The 21,980-nt window shown below is 42.5% G+C and overlaps 4 protein-coding genes and 1 long non-coding RNA gene across 5 annotated transcripts; 2 read left to right on the top strand and 3 right to left on the bottom strand.

The window, feature by feature from the left end:
• Nucleotides 1-550: 550 nt before the first annotated feature.
• On the bottom strand, nt 551-4,002 carry LOC140590835 (uncharacterized). Its single transcript, XR_011991683.1, has 3 exons — nt 3,781-4,002; nt 3,039-3,088; nt 551-710 (listed from the first exon to the last, which is right to left on the bottom strand). It is a non-coding gene; the product is annotated as an uncharacterized lncRNA (long non-coding RNA).
• Nucleotides 3,827-5,338, top strand: LOC111845227 (persephin-like). Its single transcript, XM_072712000.1, has 2 exons — nt 3,827-3,905; nt 4,870-5,338. The coding sequence occupies exons 1-2, from the start codon at nt 3,827-3,829 to the stop codon at nt 5,295-5,297; spliced, it is 507 nt and encodes a 168-aa protein (XP_072568101.1). The 3' UTR covers nt 5,298-5,338.
• A 703-nt stretch (nt 5,339-6,041) lies between these two features.
• Nucleotides 6,042-8,003, bottom strand: alkbh7 (alkB homolog 7). Its single transcript, XM_023814589.2, has 4 exons — nt 7,563-8,003; nt 7,129-7,302; nt 6,887-7,011; nt 6,042-6,350 (listed from the first exon to the last, which is right to left on the bottom strand). Exons 1-4 carry the CDS (start codon nt 7,851-7,853, stop codon nt 6,230-6,232), a joined length of 711 nt encoding a protein of 236 aa, XP_023670357.2. The 5' UTR covers nt 7,854-8,003; the 3' UTR covers nt 6,042-6,229.
• Nucleotides 8,004-8,719: 716 nt separating this feature from the next.
• wdr83 (WD repeat domain containing 83) lies at nt 8,720-13,396 on the bottom strand. The gene is made up of 10 exons (XM_023814587.2): nt 13,370-13,396; nt 12,949-13,055; nt 12,736-12,856; nt 12,505-12,610; nt 12,347-12,395; nt 12,141-12,267; nt 11,765-11,832; nt 11,527-11,635; nt 10,221-10,335; nt 8,720-9,067 (listed from the first exon to the last, which is right to left on the bottom strand). The coding sequence occupies exons 2-10, from the start codon at nt 13,049-13,051 to the stop codon at nt 8,912-8,914; spliced, it is 954 nt and encodes a 317-aa protein (XP_023670355.1). The 5' UTR covers nt 13,052-13,055; nt 13,370-13,396; the 3' UTR covers nt 8,720-8,911.
• Nucleotides 13,397-13,627: 231 nt separating this feature from the next.
• wdr83os (WD repeat domain 83 opposite strand) lies at nt 13,628-15,479 on the top strand. Its single transcript, XM_023814590.2, has 4 exons — nt 13,628-13,770; nt 14,103-14,208; nt 14,293-14,390; nt 15,154-15,479. The coding sequence occupies exons 1-4, from the start codon at nt 13,721-13,723 to the stop codon at nt 15,218-15,220; spliced, it is 321 nt and encodes a 106-aa protein (XP_023670358.1). The 5' UTR covers nt 13,628-13,720; the 3' UTR covers nt 15,221-15,479.
• The last annotated feature ends 6,501 nt before the right edge of the window (nt 15,480-21,980 follow it).

The following is a 21,980-nucleotide window of genomic DNA, read 5'->3' as shown; positions in this document are numbered from 1 at the left end:
GTAATATGTTATTTAATTTGATTCTGTCAGAAAAATACAGTGGCTCAATGGGTGACATTGTAGCCTTAAACCTACGGGGTTCTGTGTTCATTTCCCAGCCCCGACATTATATGCATGAAGTGTGCATGGTCTCACGTCATTGGTGTGGGTTTCCGCTTATGGTCTAAAGTGGTGTTTCCCAATCAGGGAGCAAGAACGTGGACCGACTGTGGGTCCCTGAGGACCGGGCTGGGAAACACTGGTTTAAAGATATGTGGATGGGTGTCTCTAAATTGCTCCATGTATGTCCTCTGTAAAGCAATGGCATTCCAGGTGTCTCCTGTGAGGCAATGGCATTCCGGGTGTCTCCTGTGAGGCAATGGCATTCCGGGTGTCTCCTGTGAGGCAATGGCATTCCGGGTGTCTCCTGTGAGGCAATGGCATTCCGGGTGTCTCCTGTGAGGCAATGGCATTCCGGGTGTCTCCTGTGAGGCAATGGCATTCCGGGTGTCTCCTGTGAGGCAATGGCATTCCGGGTGTCTCCTGTGAGGCAATGGCATTCCGGGTGTCTCCTGTGAGGCAATGGCATTCCGGGTGTCTCCTGTGAGGCAATGGCATTCCGGGTGTCTCCTGTGAGGCAATGGCATTCTGGGTGTCTCCTGTGAGGCAATGGCATTCCGGGTGTCTCCTGTCCTTTAATTCCCGGTTGAGGCTCCAGGATCTCTGTGACACTGCCATTTTATTGAAAACGGCAGGATGGTTAATTCTACCATTTACTACTAACAGATCATACATCACTATGCACTAGACATTTGTACAGACATAAACTATTGAAGATGAAACATTGTTCTTTTCTGGCAAATATTAATGAGAATAAAGATCTAGGTGTACCTCATTTATAAGGACAAAGTCAAGAGTCAAGGGGAATTCTCATAGCCTTGTTATGGAGCTGCGTCTTGACCTTGAGTCTGCTGCAGTGTTACCCAATGGCTGCAATGGATTCATTCACTCCGGCCATCAGACAGCAAACAGCCAATCAGAAGAAGCCAATTTAGCCACAACAAACACTCAGTGTCACTCTTTTTATTTAAAGGCATACTGTGTACGGAAACTAAAAGTAAGCACGTCCAACTGCAATGAAAGCTACTAGACACATACAACCTGATCACATTGAGTGGAATTCCTCATCTTGCTGCTCTATGCGTCTCTGTACATTAACTGTCATACAGACACCATTGGTGGAGACTTTAGGCTCCATAACCTGTTGCTCAAACTGCTCTCTTTTGATGAAAACCGCTGGCACTACAGTAGCGGGAAAAATGTATCATTAGATGTGCAGTTTTCCCCATGTCAGTGTGTAACTGTCTGATTAAGAATGATGCCAAATTCTTCCCATTTCTCTCTGACAGTAGTAGTTCCATGTTACTGCGTGTCAACAGAAGGAAATTCCAAAGGGATTGCTTCACCTTGATGGTATTTTTAAACCTTTTCCTTCCCAGCCGCTCTCTCCGGCCCTGAACATCAGAAGGAATGTAACCAAGGCTCTGCCATTAAGATCACCACAGCCATCCAATCACAGGATGCAGGTGTGGAGACATAAGGGCCGTCGTGAAATCACACTCACATCTATAGGGATGTTACTCAGCACACTCCAGCTACCATTGCTACAATTGTATGAAATGCTCATTGACAAACATTGTATGGCAGCTCCTAGTTCCTGTAAGCTTCAGAAAACAAGTGCAGGCCAACAGGATCAGTGAAAAATACACATTTGTTTCAAATTCCTTATGATTTGAATAATTGCTTCAAGGGAGTGCTTGGAGGCTAGTGCGCTTGGTCGTTTTTCAGTCCTTCCATGGCAGTTTGATGGCCTTCTGTTGTTTTTACTTTAGCTATTGGCTTTCAGTTAGCGTCTACTCCGGAGAACACTGAAGAGCCATGCTTCAGGAGATGGTGTGAATCGCGGTGAGTGCTCTGGCAGAGGACGGTGTGGATGCGTAACAACGAGAGAAAAGCCAGGCTTTGAGGGTCATACTGCTGAGAGAGAGTGGCTGCCTTGGCAGCTCCAGCCTGAAGGGACCCCATGCTCAGCAGACCAGCCTAAGCCACGCGTGATGGTCGCACACTGCCACGGGAATAGCTAATAAGAGCACAGATTAGCAAGCCCTGATCAGGTGGAGTGGGTCCTACTGAAAGCCAGGCGTTGTAGTTCCAAAGACTTGATGCTGCTGAGTAATATCCTCCTGAGACCCAAGGAAAAAGTGTCCTTCAATTTTAGGTTATTTGTCTTTGTAGGAAAAGACATCTTAAAATTTAGATTTTTTCTAATTTATTTTTATTTTTAATTTGACAGCATATCCTCTTTAGTGTACAACAGGAATAAATATGTTTCCTTACATCAGTGAAAAGATAGATGCAAAAACAAAATGTCCACTGCAATGGACATAAATGAATGGGTGGGGTCTCAGGAGGATATTGTGACAGTCCGAGAGCAGGGCAAATCCAGGTGAGGAAGTCACTAAAGTAGGTCATCGGCCCCGTAAGATGGAGTTTTTAACTGTCACCCCAGGAAAAAGACTCACAATCTAATGATCGGCCTCACACTTTGTAGCCTTTTTGTGACTTAAAGCCCATTTTCTATTCTTGTGAATGTTTAGCTTTCTTCTCACACAGAGTCAGCTGTGCTTTGCTCCCCCCACTCTTGTTAAACCTCTACACCCGTATTTAAATAAGATCCCCAATCCCTCCTCCCATTCCTGGTGCCACATGGCTCCATTTTGCCATGTCCTACATATTTTCCTGCACCGTCAGAATTCTGATAGTTTGCATTTAGTGTGTGTGTTCATAGTGTGTAGTGTGTGAGTAGGCCCTGGGCCCTCCTGTGACCCTGAACAGGATTAGCGGTTTCTGAAACTGGATGGATGGATGTTGTGCATATGTTGTGAGTCACACAGTTAATTAATATTAATAACAGAATTTACTCAATACACAGTTACAACCAAACAAGCACACGAACTGAAAAAAAAGTGCGTCATCCATATCCGAGCGTGAAGCATCACCTGTTCGCCTCTCCTCCTTCCTTTCTTAGCCGCTTCTGCTTGTTGTCCTTCTTCGATGTTACATAAGGGCAGTTGGAGAAAAAAAACATGCATTTCTGATAAAATCCCACAATTTATGTACATGCTACTAAAGATGCTGTTCCGTCTAGGAATTTCCATTAAAATACCTTCTGTCATCTTTTTTTCTCTTTTTTAATTACGACACTTTCATCCCTCATTCAGTTAACCCTTTCTTTGACCATTTCTCTTTGCATCCATCTCTTTCTGAGTCAATACATCTTTCCCTGATCAGTCCCACCCCCCTGAATTTACCCTTGGGGTCTTAATCTTATTCTTGTAAGTCATTTACCCACTGGACACTCTATGTCCCTTGTACCTTCTGGAATTAACCTCAGGCCTTTGAACTTCACCTTCCACTTTCGATTTACATCGGAGCACCTTCAATTATATTATGGCCGAGAGGATTTTCTTTCTTTGGTCTTGTGCTGAATGCAGTTTGACTATCGAGGCTTGTCATCAGTAACTATTAGATTGTAATAATGAGAGAAATTCTGGGTTGATTGACTCCAATAACATAATGAGCAAGCATGCATCTTCCTCACAGGTGACGGGAACACTCCAGCACACAAAGGGTTATCCCCCCCCCCCCCCCCCCGCCCCATTTCACTTTCACTCCAACTCAGAAGGGTATAAATTGAGCAGGAGTGACTCTGGCATCTCTCAGCATCACTCACGCACCTACCCCTGTCCAACGTGCTCATCCTGTCCACGAAGAGAACGCCGAAGAGATGAAGATCTTGCTGAACGTAGCCGTGCTGCTCTGCTGCGTCCACAGGGATGATGGACACCTGCTGCATTCACTGCTGGGTAAGATAACATGCCTCTACGTGGAACACCACCACACAAATCTGCACTGTGCACCTGGAGACGGAAGACAGCCTTTGATAGACGTTTACATCCCTCAGGGATGCTAGTTATCTTTCAGAAGAGAATCGAATGATAAGCGTAACTGACTACTTTGGCTGAAATGGTTTAACACACCTGAAATACACATGGATAGAAAAGAAAAGTCAGCTGGTTGATGCAGTATCAGTGTGGACAACAAAGAGAAACAAAGGTCATAACTGACAGCTTACTAATATTTCATAAATGAGAATATACCTTTCATAGGGTTATGTTTTGAAGGTTTCCATCCCAAACAAAAACCTTTAAAATCAACAGCAGACACATAAGCAGACTAACTGTGGCTTATAAACTGTCATCTTCGTGTAAGGCTCCTGTATTTTCCAGTTGTAGCTAGAAATTAACAGTCATTGCTCTTTAGCAGATATCAGTTAAGTGGGAAATAAAGTTTAAGGCATTTAGTAGTTTGAGGCAGTTAAATATAGTGTTTATGCATAATAATCAGCAATTCGTTATGTACAAACTAAATCAAATGAAATAATTTTGGTGCACTGCAGACACAACCAAGAACTTGTTTTGAAGAATGTAATGATGAGTGTGGTTTGGATTCAGTAATACAGCAACACACTAGTATGATTATCTCTGGAATAAAAAAAAAAGATGTTTTTATATTGCACAAAGGCACTGTGCTGCTTCACAATACAATGGCAGTATATTTATGTGTAAATTATGATGTTTAAATATTTGTGCATTGAACAGAATGGCAACAGGAATAGTGGACAATGTGCACTTTGCATTTGCACGTTCACACGTTCACCCTGCTTTTCTGTGGCTTTCCTCATGCATCCGTAAGACATATGAACTGTCGTACACTGGAATCAAACCCATACTTCCTGATCATGTGACCCCCCTCCCTCCTATACTTCAGGCTTGCAGGGGAAGGCGTTTCCCCCTGATTCGCCAGAGTCGGGGGCTCTGCTCGAGGACAGCGATGGTGAAGAGCAGGAGACGGGGAGGCAGGGGGCGGCACGTGCCCGTCGAGATGCCGAGTCGCCCTGCGGCCTGCGCATGCTGCTGCTCCGGGTGCGAGAGCTGGGTCTAGGCTATGACTCGGACGAGACGGTGCTTTTCAAGTACTGCAGCGGCACCTGCCCCTTCGTGCGGTCCAACCACGACCTGACCCTCACCAACCTCCTGCTGCGGGGAGCACTACCACCCCCCCTTCCCGGTGACAGCTGGCACAGCACCCCCTGCTGCCGACCCACCCACCACGAGGACCTCGCTTTCCTGGATAACACCCACCGCTGGCACAAGGTGGAAGAGCTGTCTGCGGCAGCCTGCACCTGTGTGGGTTGAGCTAGAGACAGGGGTGCGGGGGAGGGGGCTTGGTGCTTATGTTTGGGGGCAATGGGAAGGGGAAACTGCAAAAGCTTTTCTGGTGGCTGACGGAAAAAAATGAGGGGCCAAAGACACATCAATGGTGACTCTAGACAGTGAACAGAGCAATTGGGGAGAAGGAAGGTCATTGTACAAGCCTGTATAAATGTATATAAATTATTTTCTTGTTTTCATTTGGTCAGACATTTCCTATTGCAATGTGCTATTATATATGGTCCCATTCATGTTTGCAAAATCCTGCCCTTCTATGATCTGTGATGCATCTTTCTGCATCCTGAATACGAAGGCTAATGCCCTCCATGCGTGACAATGGCAACCTTCTGATTACAGCACTCTGGCTTGACTCTCAAGAGCAAATGAGCAGAGCTGGTCAACCCACTGGGCGACCGCCTAGGGCACCAACTTCTGAGGGGGAACAGACGGGGATTGGGCAGCGGTGATGAGTTTGCCTAGAGTGCCATATAGGCTAGGACTGGTACTGTCAACGAGGGTGATGTCTTTATGTAAATTATTTATTTTTAAACTTTGTTCCATGCTACTTAATTTATTGTATTTTTTCTGTTTACATGGTCCTGTGTAATTTTGTAAATTTTTTAGTAAAGCTGGTGCACATTTGAGTGATTATTATGAGTAAAACATAGTTTTCTTTTTTAAGAAAGGAGTCATCTGACTTTTAAAAGAAATTCCACGTGTTTCACTCCATTGTCTACAATAACCATTTTTATTTAATTCAAATGAAAAAATAAACATCGGATACAATACAATTTAAATAGCAATAATCACTAATTCAAATATATCCAGCTCGGTAGAGTTTTCTTTATCTTTAAATATAGCCATTACAAATCAATAAAAGCTGTGCTGCACTGAAATATGTCCCCATCTCTCTCGCGTCAGGCAGGAAGGTTCCGGCAAATTACTGAAATGCGGCGGTCCCGGGGTATTCTCTCCCCTAAGAAGAACGAATCCTCGTCTTTCAGCACCTCGTGTGTGAACTTGTATCTTGCCCGGTCCCTGAAATAAGATGATCACGGAATGATCAAATGATGAAGTTTTGAACAGATAACACTCAACGAAGTAACTGAACGTTAATAATCTATCGCGCTTAATCGCGATACTTCATGTTCGCAGATGGCAATAATTAGGAGCTTTCAATAATTAGGAGCTATTAAAGTATACGTGCTTGGTTGTTCTTTAATGCTCCTACACACCCTGATACTTTGCTTGGAGTACTTGTCATTACTGGGCTGACAGAATTAAGGCGGCTCTTAATTGGTAGTTTAATCTATGTGACCGTTTTAATATTAATCGTGAATCGGCTCTTTTCTTCACACTACCGGCAAGTTAAAACAGCCATAAATATTAAGAACATAATAAATTTACAAACGAGAGGGGGCCATTGCAGATTGAGCGTTAATTTTATACCCGATGGGTTGCAGGAAAAGAATCTCACTAAGCCAGTCCCACACCAATTCGAATGAAAAGCCATGATTGTGTTCATACATGATAGATATGATAGATACTATGATCTGCCGCTATCGGCTGACTACCTGATGATGTACAGAGATCGCCTTAGCAGAAGCAGGTCCGCCCAGTGTTCCACGTTATCCTCGCTGACCAGTCGCATCACGCTGTCTGACAGCAAACTCACTCCAGCTATAGTGCTGCCACAGAACTGGGAGAAAGTGCGAACGTTTCACTTTAAATTGAAACCGGCAAAATTCATAACACATGCTTTTATTGTAGCTTTTCCCCTTCCCTTTTGCCCGGTCTACAGTGAAAGGGCCCGTACCTTCACGCTGTCAATATGCGCCTTTATGTACCCTTTCTGGTCAAGATCTAGGACGTGCACGGGGCCGAGCTGCTGACTGCCCTGCGGGAAAGCCGCACTCCTGAGACGCTCCAGTATCGCCTGACACTCGGGGCCCCATCGCAGTCGCTCCGTTTCCCGGTAGCCGTGAATCGCCTAAATTGTTCAGGTGAAAGGCCAGTCATCTTAACTTGACAAGGGCGGCGAAGGATCAGTATAAAATCCTTAAAATGTCAGTTCTGCCATGCATACTCTAAAGCGTTAAGTTCCTGCAAATGAACCCCCCCCAAAAGTGTTGTTATATATAACCGGAAAACTAAATATTTAAAAATATTTATTATAATGCATTACAAAGATATTGCTCAGACGACCAACAAAAATGACCTTGCTTACTAAACTGAGTGGCCGATACTTACATCGTCCCAGTGGTCAAACTCGTATCGCTTCTTCTTGAGCCCCGGCTCCAGCTCCCTGAGCAAAGCCCTCTCCTCCTCTTCGCTGATGAAGTTCTCCCTCACCTCCACATGCCCTCGCAGCTTCTCCAGCACCTCGGATGACAGACTGAACACAAGCCGTCTGGCCGAAGGGTTGCAGGCGGGGATTCCCCCGACTGACCGCGGGCGCCGAGGCACCCAGCTCAGGGTCGGAGATGGACCCACAAGCGCCTTTTCACTCAGACGTTTACAAACTGTAAACAGCGCTCTCATATTTGCCACATAATGGTTTTATCTGGACTCTAGATATGTCAGTTAAATTACATGCTTATCTTTCATTCCGATCCGTACAGATTCCGGCACCTGCACACGGGCATCGCCATATTGACGTGCCGCAAGGCATTATGGGATGTGTCTTGTGGTCAGAAATCTCTGACGTAGCCTATTACCTGGATAAGAGATTTTGGCATTATTAAAGCTCTTTAGAAACATTCTAAAGACTTACAGGCCACTTTAATTAAAACATTTAAAATTTTAAATATTGGAACGATGGAATCTCGACGAGATCAATAATAATTGATCCAAAATAAATGGCAAATGATGTATCCTTGACCCTGTTACGTCATTATCGAAATTCCTCAATAATGGTGCGTTCGTTTTTCTCTCGGAACTCGGAAATTCCGAGTTGAGTGACATCACGTCCGACAATCTCCCGTTCGAGCTACCCACATCTCGGAACAAACATGGCTGCCTCCATGAACACGTTGCTGTGTATTGTTGCTTTATATTTTAGCAGATTTGGAGTTTTACAAATGAAGAAAATGGAGAAATTTAGATTTTTCCGAGAGACAAACAAGAAACACGAACTAGTCAAACCACATTAAAAGCTTTATAAAATATTTTAGTACATTCATAGCGATATTCTTTTTTCGAACAGTAAATAAACTACAAACAAACCAAGTCGCCATGTTGAAATTACGTCACAAGGGCAACTCGGGCAACAAAATCTTATCCGACTTCAACGTCATAAAAGGGGCGTGTTTCCGACGGGAAGTGATGTTTTTCGTGACGTATCGTGACGTTTTCATCCGAGTTCCGACTTGGAGAGAAATAATCGAACGCACCATAATTTGAACAGCTGGTTTAACAAAATTGTTTATTTCAACGGAATCTTATAGAAATATAGTCCCAATCCATATGAAAATTGTGAACACAATGTTTCTTCTTCACAGTGAAAATGCTAAAATATTACAAAAACAATATAGGCAATGAAGACTCTTCTCACAGCTTGCAAATAGTCAATTCTATGCCAATTCTCGTCTCTCATAGCGTCACTGTTGTCCCTGATCCTCTACTGTGTCCTCAGGCTCCGCCCCCCACACCTTTACACTGCCTTCCATGGCAGTGAGTAGGCGGGGCTCTGAAGGGTGGAATGAGAGTGACTGCACAGTCGCTTTCCCTACGGGCAACTTCAACGACACAGAGCCCTGAAAGGGAACAAAGGACTCAAGGTCACAGCAGGTAGACAGAACACAAACACACAAAAGTCCAGCAGGACACTAAGGCCATACTCTGCCTTAGAAAAGCACAAGAAATGTCACCCTGCAGCCACATTCCAATAAACGCTCAGATCAGAAGGTTCAGGTTCTTAACCGGAGACCATTCACCTCCACAACAAACGCTAATTATTCACTAAACGCAGCGACAATCTGCCACATCGTTCCCAAAATCTACCTTTAAAGTATCTTTTCCACATACATATGCACATGTCTAATAAGGTGTTACTGCTATTTATTGTCTTTATTTGTACAAGTCTGAACGATCCACATGACAATAAAGTTTGATATTTGAAACTTGAAACAAAAATGGAGAACGAATACATGACTTGTCTCACCCCAAAAACAGACTGTTCAAACTTCTGCATTCAGGCAGAAGGTTCCATGTAATTATGGACTTATAATTATCTTATAAGACGGAGAGACTCAGGAGGAGTTTCTATCCCCAGGCGATTCGACTCCTCAATCAAGACATGCCACTCTCCCGGTCATAGCGTTATGGTTATTAGTTCAACCATATACTGCTGTGCTGAAACCGCACACTGCACTTTAACTGGCTATAAGCATTTCTTGCACAGTATTTTTTATTTCATCCTGTAATTTGTATATACTCTCTTGTAAATTCATAGGTTATTTATCTTTTTTCTGTTTGCACTCTCTATAATTTATTTACAATCTATTTTACAATTTATTTTCAAGTTTATTTTCTAGTTCAATTTTCTATTTTCTACTTCAATTTATTTTCTAGTTTCTTTGTTATTTGCACAAAGTATGAGCGGTTCAGGATACATTTCACTGCATGTTGTACCTGTATAACTATGCATGTGACAAATAAAGAAACTTGAATCTTGAATCTTATCGCAGGAAAAAAAAAATCTGTTCTTGCTTGATACAGAATACAAAGTGAACGTTTGCATGGAAATTCTTGTAAGCTGCGATGGTACCTGCTGTGATGGTATCTGCTGTGATGGTATCTGCTGTGATGGTACCTGCTAATCAAATGCCCTACGCAGCTGGAACCTCATTCCCACGCTTGTCAGGCTCCCACATCCACCCACAATGCCTCCACCGTTTCTCCTCTCACCTCCACCAAATCCCAGAAGTAGACATAGCCGTCCTCAGAGCAGCTTAACACATGAGTGTCCTTGTGGGACAGACAGCAGTCCAGCTTGTATGAAGTATTCTTGTGGCCAGTGTATCTGCACAGACACCGATGGATGGATGAATGGATGGATGGATCTTTCTTAATCCCCAAGGGGAAATTAAGGTGTAAACAGCAACAACATCCAATATCCAACAGTGAAAGTAAAGACAAATTATTCAATTACAAGAAGAGATAATATATAATATAAAACAGAGAAAGATACTCATCCAAGTGTTTTTATACATGTACATATTGTACTTCCTCAAATAAAAACCAGAATTCAATTAAAAGCTGGGTCTCGGATACTGGCCAAGGAGTGTGGTCGACATGAAAAATTAAAGGCCGAGGATGGGGTAAACTCATGGGGGCTCATTTAAAGGTTTTGTACGGATGGAATAGATGGGAAATATCTGTATGCACATTTATACAAAGATTTTGGGGTTTATAAAGAAACGACATAAATAAAACATTACAAATGGTCCACAGCAGTCGTGTGAACGTTTTGGAGGAAACAGGAAAAGGCCACATCTAGAGTTCAGATGGAAATGTCCATCTCATTTAGTCAGTTGTGGCTCTTGGTGAAATGCATGTTAATAAATACAGAAACATTATCATTTTATCTGATAGAAAACTACCACTCAGCAGTTGTTTTATCATGGTAAGCTGTGTTTCAGTTCAGATCTCGCTTGCAGCTAAGTCTGATCATTATTAGATATTTGACTGTGCTATTAAAAAAGAATGTTTATCATTATTAATTTTTGGAGTAACTCATGAATTATTCTGTTTTTATGTTGTGACACCTGGGCCCTTAAAATTTCAATGGCCTTGCAATACTATAATCTACTATTATATATAGAGAATATTTCCAGTAAATGTACCCAGTGTGTTTAACAGGGTTTAAACTGACACAGTGGTGGCATTTGACTCATTCATATGTATATATTTTGTATTAGCAAGGTAATGCAGTAACAGAGGGAATCAAATAAAGGCCTGCCTCTAACAAAAGCCTGCCTCAAATAAAGACCTGCCTCTACTACAAACCTGCCTCAAATTAAGGGCTAATACTTCTGTGGCTTAGGTAAATAAAGGCCACTATTTGAGGAAATACGGTAATAAAAATTAATGATCTTAAAAAGGCTGGATATGGACCAAATTTAAGACAAGTAATGCCTCAGTCTAGTGAGGAAGAGAAGGTAATGTTTGTAAGCAATGCACCCAGCCAAGCATCCTGTGAATGGCTACTCACTCTCCCAACATCTCCCCCGTGGACTTGTCCAGCAGCCTGACTGCGGAGTCCAGGCTGGAGCTGAGGGTGCACTGACCGTCTTGGCTGAAGCACACGCAGGTGATGGGGCCTGTTAGAACAGGAGTGAGAGACACTGCAGGTGAGGCCCTGGGGTGACCCGTGGCGAGGTTACTGAAGGTCACAGGCCACAGACGCTCAGGCTAGCGTAGACAATGGTGCACAGGAATCATGCACTGACTGTTGATGAAGTCCACGTGCAGCTGCCCCATCCGAAGGTCATAGCGTCGCACTCGGCCGTCCACTGAGCTGGGGAGTGTGAAGAATGGTCAAGACATTAACACTGCTCTGTATTTTTCTACGTAAAAAAGTGCCAAATGAAACACGAATTAAATGTACACACGTTGTGGTTCTAAACTTCTTCTGACATCATTATAAATTTTGCACTTGTAAGTACTATGGTTTAGGTTCTGCATAGTAGATATTAGGGTGTGGCATTAAAATTATAGGCAAGAGGATTATTATGAAACAGAAAAAAACGATGACTATGAATGGTGAATGAAGTTGTGGCTTTTTGTATCTCCAATGGCAGGAGCTCAGACAGCCTTGGTACCAACCCTGATAGTAGCTCATACTCTGACACTTTAACGCTGCTCACGCCGTCCCGGGCCTCATCCAGAACCTGGATCGGCTCGGGCCTCCTGGATCGCGTGTCCCAGCACCTCACTGAACCATCTATGGAGCCTGGAAAGAGCAGAGAATGGGCGGCCGATTACAGCGTATGGTCAGCATGCGTGGCGGGGTGTGGACGAGGTCAACTTACCGGACACAATAACCGTCGCCTCCTCATTGAACCGCACGCAGTTCACTTTCTACACAAGAAAAGCAGCACGTTTAAAGCAGAGTGCGTTTAGTGTTACAGGCAGAGATACTGGATTCATTCAAAAAGGATTAAGGTCTAGGTGTAACCCAAAGACTCACCCCCGCGTGCCCCCTCAGTTTTCGGGAAACCAGTCCCGAAGCCACATCCCACAGGATCACCGTCTTGTCTGAGCTACAGGAGCAGATGTGGCTGTTGTCGAAAGCACTGAAAAACAGGGAAAGAAAGTAGACTGTGACGTAAAGATACTATGTACGTGTCCATTTCAGTGAGAGTCTTCGTTTACTGAGCTCTCGATCAGGAATCTTTGCGTAGTGAAAGTCAGCGCTCACCCGTCAGCATCCAGCACCTCGTATCCATGCCCGCTGTAGGTCTTCAGCAAAGTGCCCCGGCTCGCACTCCAGAGCCGAAGGGTCTTGTCGCCGCCACAAGACAAAATGTAGTTGCCATCAGCTGAGCGCAAGATAGACAAAGGCATGAAATACCAGTTCATATCCATTAAAATTCACCAGATGTACATAGGCAATGGTACAAAAGCTTCTCACCGTTGAAACGAACCGCTCTTATTGCTCCCTGCTTACAGTCCACCGTACGGAGCAAGTGATGGGGAAGCTGTGGCGGCTGCGGCCGGGGTAGAGGGAACGCCATGGTCCTGATATTCCAGCAATGACGGACAACGCCGTTAAACGGACAGAGGACAGCTGTACGACTATTAAAGTGTTACCTCTGCAACTTCATCTAAAAGCTGGCTTGCAGGCTGTCTGTATAAGTCTATAACTCACTGTGCATTGCTAGTTAGTTACCTTGTACGATAAACTGGAAAGCAGACTGCTAATGTTTATTATTGTCTAAGGTACCCGGGACACTGCTGTAGAATCACTTCATTACGAGTAACATCAGAGTAATATGAATCGGCGAAATATTTGCCGTATTATTGGTGCATGTTGCAACAAATATAAGACAAACCGGAAATGTATTCAGGGCCAAGCGTGCATTCCGAGATCGATGCCTAAACCTTTTTCAAAATAAATGTTTAATTAATAAAGCCAAATAACAATCGCTATCATCTTTAATGACATAATTAAGACCTTCGATCAGGATTTCTTTTTTTACTAATGCTAACGAGGAAAACATAGATTACTATAAAGATGCATGACAGACTTTGTTTTCATTTTTTGATACTTTGTTCTACTAGCAAACGTTCTCATTGCTTTTATTTTGAAACTGTTCTCGCCACCGGAAGTGGCGTACCGGAACAGCCGCTCTTGTCCAACGACGAGTTTTACTTTGCTGTCGTTCTCAATCGGAGGCTGGAAGATGTCTTCGAACAGTATGTCGGACCCACGGAGACAAAACAAAATCCTCCGGTGCGTAGCGTGAAGTTATATTACATTGACAGAATCTTTCAAGACAGGTGCTGAGGTTTACCGTTAGGAGACCAGGGCGGAGTAAGACGATTACGTTACACCCTAAGTAGCTCGCCGCTATGTACAGCCTATTTAAAAGTGTTCATTTGATTATTAATGTTGTTTTTAAAATGTATTGATATATTTCACTGATCTTAACTAAATGAGTGGCAGTGTGTTAGGTTGTCACTTCTTCAATGCGGAGTTTTTCCGTGTATTCACTCTCTCGCCTTTGCTTCTCCACCTTCCTCCCCCCCTTGACTGATTTGATCTCCACCGTCCTCTGGCTTCAGGTACAAGCCTCCTAGTTCAGACTCGAACCCCGCCATGGAGGACCCCACCCCGGACTACATGAACCTGCTCGGCATGATCTTCAGCATGTGCGGCCTGATGCTGAAGGTGGCTGCGCGCTGCTTCGGCCGCTTATGTCGTTTTCTGATCGTAAGCGCTGTCCGCCGCTGACGTGCTTTTGTCTTCCTCCAGCTGAAGTGGTGTGCGTGGATCGCGGTCTACTGCTCCTTCATCAGCTTCGCTAACTCCCGCAGCTCCGAGGACACCAAACAAATGATGAGTAGCTTCATGTGAGTCTGACTCCGCTGACACACTGTCTGCTGTTGAAGCACATTGCGTTCCTTATGCTCCATTATAGTGTCTGTAACGTATAAGTAAGTGTTATGAGAACTTGATAAAGACAGATGTATAATTGATTAGCTCTTTCACATCTGTTGGATTTTTTTCCCCTCATAATGGTTTAAGCAGGCGTCCATTTGCTATGGCGTCAACATTATGATCAAAATGTGATTTTTGCCCTGGACATGATATTTAAAATGTAGTGTACATCATTATGTTCAGTTTTTTTGTTTTCATCAATCCCAGCATTTTGCCTTGGACACATTTGTTCATGCTGACAGATTGTTGATCCCTGGGATTAAGTTTAACAGCCTTACCCACTACTCCACTGTGTTGATCTACAGTTGTTGCATTATTTAAGCTTGCATTTTATAGTGGATCTCTTTATAGTGGATTATTATTTTTTTTTTTTGTGACTGTGTGCATTGTGATGTAGTGGAATCCTGTCCTGGGTGTTCCCCTACCTTGTGCCCAGTAATTCCTGAGAAACTTCCCCATGATCACCTAGATAAGGGGTTAGAATGTGGATGGATTTCTTTCTCCCACTGAGGCATTACCCGAAAGTGTTGATTATTGTTAGCTGTTTTGCCCCCCCTCTCGTTTTCCTTCAGCTTTTGACGTGACTCTGTGCTGCTATAAGCTGACCCTTAATGAACACTTATGCCCCCTGACTGTCTGTCCCAGTAACCCTTGTATGCTCGTCTGCCCCTCCAGGTTATCTATCTCTGCAGTGGTGATGTCATATCTTCAGAACCCTCAGCCAATGTCGCCTCCATGGTAACTGATGCTTGAACCTGCAAGTGGGTCTCCAGAAGCTGATAGTGCTGGACTTGCATGTAGGGAAAATGATAGTGTGACGATCTGCCAGCCTCCCGATTGGTGGACTGGGGAAGGAGGAAGGAAGTTGAATGTCAGGAACAGGAAAAGGGGACACGGATGTCCAATAACATTTTCTCTGTTCTGTTGTGCAAACTGTACTTTCTTTGTTTTACCTTGCAATATATTAAACTTTAAATAAAATTTATCAAATTTTCAAGTAATTTGCTTAGAAGTAATCTGTTTGTCTACTTTTCATTGTTCACTAAAGAAAACATAAGGGCATCCATTAAATTGGCATTGGTGAGATCTGTTAGATGCATGCATTACAAAGGCTTGTGATGGCTTTCTTTTCTCTGAATTTATATTATTACTCTTTCAATGGATATTCGTGATTGTATTGAAAGGGAAAAAAAAGTTTCATTTTTTTGATGCATAATTTTTGACTTTGTCCTCAAGTTGAAACTGTGTCTCATTTAGCGATAATATAATGTCCCCATCTGAGGAATGGATTGTACTGAAAAATAATATAATGGACGGTTGTCATGGTGGCTCAAAAGTTAATGCCTTGGCCTCACACTTCAAGCATGTCTCCAAACTGATGTCTTCTCCATCACAGCAGTCAGTATTTAACACTTGTTCATTCCTGCTTGTTACACTGCAGCTGGGGAGCTACTGCAAACAGAGTCTAGTGCCGGATGTTTCGCTGACACTGATAAACTACAGTGTATTTTGCACTCTCAGGATTCCAAAACCATTTTATAATTCAGGATGAATGGAACGTCCACTAATATCCGTACGACAGAATAATGCTATTGAATAGAAGCAGTTGCCTAGTAGATATTCATTGTAGGGGACGTTAACGATCCCTGCTGCGTATATTGATCTTTTCAATTCATTTTATTTGTATAGTAAATTTTTACAACATTACATTGTTTCAAAGCCTCCAGTGAGAATGCCAGAGGTGATGGTGGCAAGGAAAAACTCCCTAGAAGGAAGAAACCTTGGGAGGCTGGGACCTAGGAAGGTGCGTGAGCGTGGACTATCAGGGGGTCCCGAGGACCGGGATGGGAAACGGTATGAAGCGTTGTAAAATAGTCGATGATGTGCTTAATTCGCCTGTACACAACACTGTATTGATCTTAACACATCTTGTTGTCTAGTGTGGGTTAGCATGTCCTACATATCAGATTATTATACTGTATGTGGCTATAACTTGGCAGTATTTTAGCGAGTATTTATGGGAATATGAAAGCCCTTTTGGGTATGTGATATCTTTGGTATGAGTATTGGCTGTATCGTGTATTGCTTGTATTATTAAATGTTATGGAGGTCGATATATGTGTAATTGTGCTTTGCAGATATTGGGTTAGTCATGTTTCTGTTGTGTGTCAGTAAGCAAAATCAGTCCAGTTGTGATTTCAAGTTCGCAAACGGTGTCATCGGGAAACACGGTGACTCATAAGCGTTTATCAAATACGATTGAATGAATTATCTTTTGCTCACACTAGAGGGCGCCAAGAGCCCACAGTTGAATGAATCTTGGATCAGTTCACAAGGTAGCTTCTACTGATACTGTACGCAAAACGCACGTAAAGGATTAAAGGCATTCTTAAATCTTTTTTTTTCTCTTTTCAACATAAACATCTGACCAAACCAGGGAATAAAATAAGCTGTGAGATAAAGTATTATAAGTATCGCTTTCTCTGCCTCATTACTCCATCTTTAGTCCCAAAAAACATTTTTTTTGTATTCCACTTCACATTTCTCAGTACTGTTTTTTGTCAGGCAGAAATGGAAGAGGCACAATTCTTGCATAGAGAATTAGAAAACGTAGAGCGCAAAGAGTGAAAAATAACAAAGTGCTGACACTTATTTACCTGTTTCAGGGTGCATGAAATAAAAGTTCTGTCCTGGCTGCAGTACAACGCTTGACTAGAATACTATTCAAAACTTTAGCCAGCTCTCCATGGAAAAAAACAGCTCAGGATAATCAAACACAGAAAAAGGTGGAAAACAGGGGCTGTTGGGATTTGTACATGGAGCCTTTCATCTTTACACCCGTCTTCATAATTCATTGAAGTAGGAAATATTTACCTTTAGGTAAAAGTTTCAAATATAACTGATGGAAACTGCAGAGATTCGTCTTTCTCAGTGTTTTCTAACATATACGCAAGCTGTGCTGCGCTTTCCTGCTGCCTCCTGATGATAACAAAAAGAATGTTTTATTGATTTTTTTTTTAATGTGCTTTTTGTTGTTTTGTATTTCCTTTTTCTGCAATCTGGCAGGGAGCTGGGAGGGAGCAAAAACGCGGACCGGCTGGGGGTCCCCATGGACCGGATTGGGAAACACAACACTAATCTATATGCTATATAACACAACTATTTTTCACCTAGACTACCAGTCAAACATTTTTGCATGCACTAAGACTTTCTACATTTGCATGTTACTCACTTAAGATTTACTAAAAATACACTCAGTATTCTTTGCTCACAAATAAATTTATAGTATGTTCACCATATGAGTACCTTTATTAGTATTTAAATGTCATATCTTTGATTCATCAAACCCTCCTCTAGCACTTATAACAGCAGAAAAAAATTGAGGCATTCTTTCTGAAAGGGACATTACATACTGCTCTGTTTCATGGGGGGAAACAGGTAACTAGTGCATTTAAAGTTAAAGGACAGCCTAGAATTTGACTCTGCCATCACCACACAACCAGTTAATAGGATGTCAGACATGCAGTTACATACTCTTTCCATGTTATAATGGAAACGTGTTTTATTTGACTTATATTTTAAATATGAAGCTAAATATAAAATGCAGCATGTTTTAAGACAGATGATCCCAGATTTAGAAATATTCAGTGAAAGACAAATATAATTTCTGTCCTAAATACTCTTTGTCAGTCATTACATTTTCACAATGATATCCAAATAACTTGTCTACAGCAATGAATCAGTGTGGAAGGAAAATCACATTCATATTAATTAGCATGATTTATATTTTCTTGGATTTTTGCCCAGATGCCTTTGTAATCCTCCATCAGATCAGCAGCGCATGCCTGCGACCGGATGTCTTCCAACAAACATTTGAATTCCTTTATCCATGCCAAGAGAGATCGTTAAAAAAAAAAAAACGCATCACCTGCCGCATGGTGATGAGAAAACAGCTGAACATTCATTGGGCACTGCAACAGATGCCAACAACAGTCAAAATTCAGATAAAAAATGTCAGACTTGAGGTACTTCTTTACGTTAAGTAGAACGACTTAAGGAAGTATCCCATCGTGGTCCATGAGTGCTTTTCAGACTTAGCCTGTCATTAGCCTCCCTGTTATCTCAATTGTCTATATTCCCCATCTTCATCTTGTCTAAAGAGAAGCCGTTATTGACTTGTAGAGTCAACTTACAGAGTTTAAAAAGAAAAACAAATAAATGGAAAATGAATGAAGGCAACAGAGGCAACAGCTTAATTCAATGTTCACTGACAGGATGTCGTTTTCTCTTAGATTCCCTGAATAGAAAATGGACAATACATCATTATCTAAGTAGCATGGCCTCACAAATACAGAAAATAGCATGTTTAAAAGGCCTGCATTTGAAACTGTTTTTTTTGTCTACTAAGCTGATCAAGCAGAACCCGTGACAAAGATCCATGTAAATCCATTTAAAAGTTGAACGGTCTCCTTATTTTTAGCTAAACATCCAGCCTGGAGTTGTCTGCTTAGCGCGTCCCCTGGGATGCTCTGTGTCGTTTGGAGCTGACTTGGCGCCCCGCTCTCACTGCCGCCCCCTCACACCCACCAGCCCCTGCTGGTGAGAAATGGTAATGCTGGTGTGATAAGTAGCTGAGTCACTTTTGACGAGGTTTTTCATTATTTTAACAGTTCAGCGTGCAATATAAAGTACCGGTCAGGTCATACGTTGACATTTATGTGCTCGTATTTATGCATTCTAATGCAATAGTGCTTGAAAAAAGTGTTAAGGCAACATCTAAAATGGGTTTAATGTATGTGTACAACACGTAATTGATGAAAATAACTTTATAGTAGTATTCCTGTAATCTTCCTGAAATTTTGGATATTGAAATTCAAAACGACTTGTTCAAGTCGTCACCACAGAAATCTGACGGTATTTTAATAGTGTCCATTCATCTATCCGTCCCAGCCCAGAAAGCACGCAGGACATAAGGCAGTGGCACCCTGTTCAAGAAAGTGGGGGTAGTTGAAAACAATTATTAATTTAATACTGAGCTGTTTCAGTATTTCTGTGTCCACGTATGAAAACGTATAGAAACTGCTGTCTGAATGTTTTTCGTGTACAGAAAAAAAAATCACCTCGAATCGCCTAGAAAGGCAAACAGATTTGCGTAAAACTCTCACGCAGCCTCTACAGGCAGCGCGCGACCCGGCATGAGCTCATCCGCGCTGTCTCACCGGAGGGAGCGCGACCGGCGCGTGCAGTTAGAGTCCACCGATCAAACCGAAGGCGGAGGAGACGCACGACTCTGCGCGCGTTCCCGGTGATTTTGCATTAAGTTCAAGTGCTTAACAGCGATGAATCAGTCTTGATTAATTGAATGACATTCCTTAAGTAATACGACCGTACCATCGTTTTAGGCATATTTGATCGATTTCACAGAGAATACCTTTGGTTTACCGATGAGGAAAAAAATGAATACTTATATGCCTCTTTGCGGTCTGCGCTGGGATTAAAGATGGATATTTTGTCCTTGGCATTGGTCACGGACCTCGCCGCAGTCGGATCCCAAAGTGTCGCCTTTACTACCCCAGAAGGGGGGTCGGGTTTTCCTCCCATGGGTATTGCCCGTTGGCGGGGTCATTTCAGAACCTCACTCTAACTTTTATACGGACTCGATCCACCTGTCAGGTAAGTACAAATGAACCTCGCCGGATAAAAAAAAACAGTCCCTTGTATCCCGTCTTGGCCGACTTCTTTGGTTATTGTCCTAAAAAGGAGCTTTTGTTAAGCTGTCTGTGCTCCATTCTAAGCTCCCGACGGATCGACACATCGCAAATAAAATCTTTTCCTAACTACTGATCTTGAGTCGCATGCTGCATTTCAGTTGCAAATATAATATTTCGCAAGTAATTATAAATTCGAAAACCTCAAGAAAAAAAATGATGGGATTCATGGAAAACAATAAATCCAAGGCTTTGCACGGAGTTACAAACCTGCTGGAGCGCGTTCACGATGCGGGTGTCCGCTAAACCGCACCGGTTAAAATGTACTGATCCGTCCTTTTCTGTGACAGGTTTTGAGTATATGTTATGGCAGTGAGTAAAACCAAAATACTTTAACTAAAATATGTAAAAATAAAAGAGATTAATTAAAAGTCGCGTCTAAACCTAATTTACTTTAAGAGCAACCATGCCCGTAATGACTGAGCTGACGCGTTGCAAGTGTTAAAAACCCTAGGCTTGCTCCTTCCAGAAGCCGTTGTTAAAACAAATATTCACTTATGTTCAATCAAATTATGTTTAAACGCAGATTGGTGATCGATCAATTTTATTCCTTTATGTGGGGCTTTCATTTAGTGCAGGGACTGTTTGATGAGTTTTCTTCCTCTCTTGATGTCTGTGATACTGACAGATTGCCGTGTCCCATGTTCACTTTTGGTGTCTGGTATCAAGGTGTAAGTGGTGATCCTGTTAACTGTTGTCAAGCGCGTTCACGTAAGCAGATTCGTCAAGTTTCGAGTGTCTTGCACGTGCGTGAAATACGACAAGCATGCAGGCTTGAAAAGGTTGTAAAGGTAAAGTAGCAGCATGTAAAATTAAATCCCTCATGAAAAAGATTTTCAGTAACACCGTAATGCACGTTTACATTTGCATTTATTTAACAGATGCCTTTGTGGGAAGCGACGAACAAATGAGTCAAATAGCACGTTGCAATCATAAGGCTATCAAGGAGTTGACTCGGCATAAGTGCAGCTATGCTGCTTCCCCTGAATGTCCATATACAAACCAGGATCGTGCACCATTCAGTACTGAATTGAGAATGGCCCTGAAATCGGTCTTTGACAGTTGATGTCACACTCGCTAAAGTCGCAGTGTATTCTGGGTCGAATCGCCATTTTGCAGGTATATAACTCAAGAGCAAGCGTTTGCATCCGCCTTTATCCTTCGAAAGATGGGATACTCGTGCTGTGTGAAAGGCTGTCATACTAAATCACAAGGCAGAAAGGTGGACCACAACATAAGATTTTTTCGGATTCCCACTTGGAAAAAAGGATATGGACGGCAGGTAGAGGAGGTGTTAAATTATTCCATGTATTATTTATTATGCATTTGTAAGGCTGTCTACATGATTACAGTTAACTTCATCATATAATTACTAATAACTTAACTTGAACATAAGAAATTTATTGAAGTAGCCATTTGGCTGCATCCAGACCTGTTAGAATCTAATATGCCTGGACCATGTCCCCCCTTAGTCTAATTTGTTCGAGGCTGTACAGATTTGTTTGCAACTTGATTACAAGTTAGCGTACCTTTGCAGTGACAATTGTGTTGTCACAGTCCTGCGTTCGAAATGTGAACAGATCCTACACCCAGCCATTGATGAAATGTCCGTGGGCTTCAAGAGATTTATAGTTCTTGAACTGTTCATATGTGTAAGCGCTGATACCATAAACAAGGTAGTTTGTTATATCCAGAGATGAAGCTAGAGGCAACAATGTCGCGTCGGAATTCCAT

The sequence above is a fragment of the Paramormyrops kingsleyae genome, chromosome 5 (assembly GCF_048594095.1).
Source record: "Paramormyrops kingsleyae isolate MSU_618 chromosome 5, PKINGS_0.4, whole genome shotgun sequence".
In the NCBI taxonomy this organism is placed as follows: Eukaryota; Metazoa; Chordata; class Actinopteri; order Osteoglossiformes; family Mormyridae; genus Paramormyrops; species Paramormyrops kingsleyae.
The sequence above is the reverse complement of the archived record's forward strand: the minus strand, read 5'-3'. Positions and strand labels throughout refer to the sequence as shown.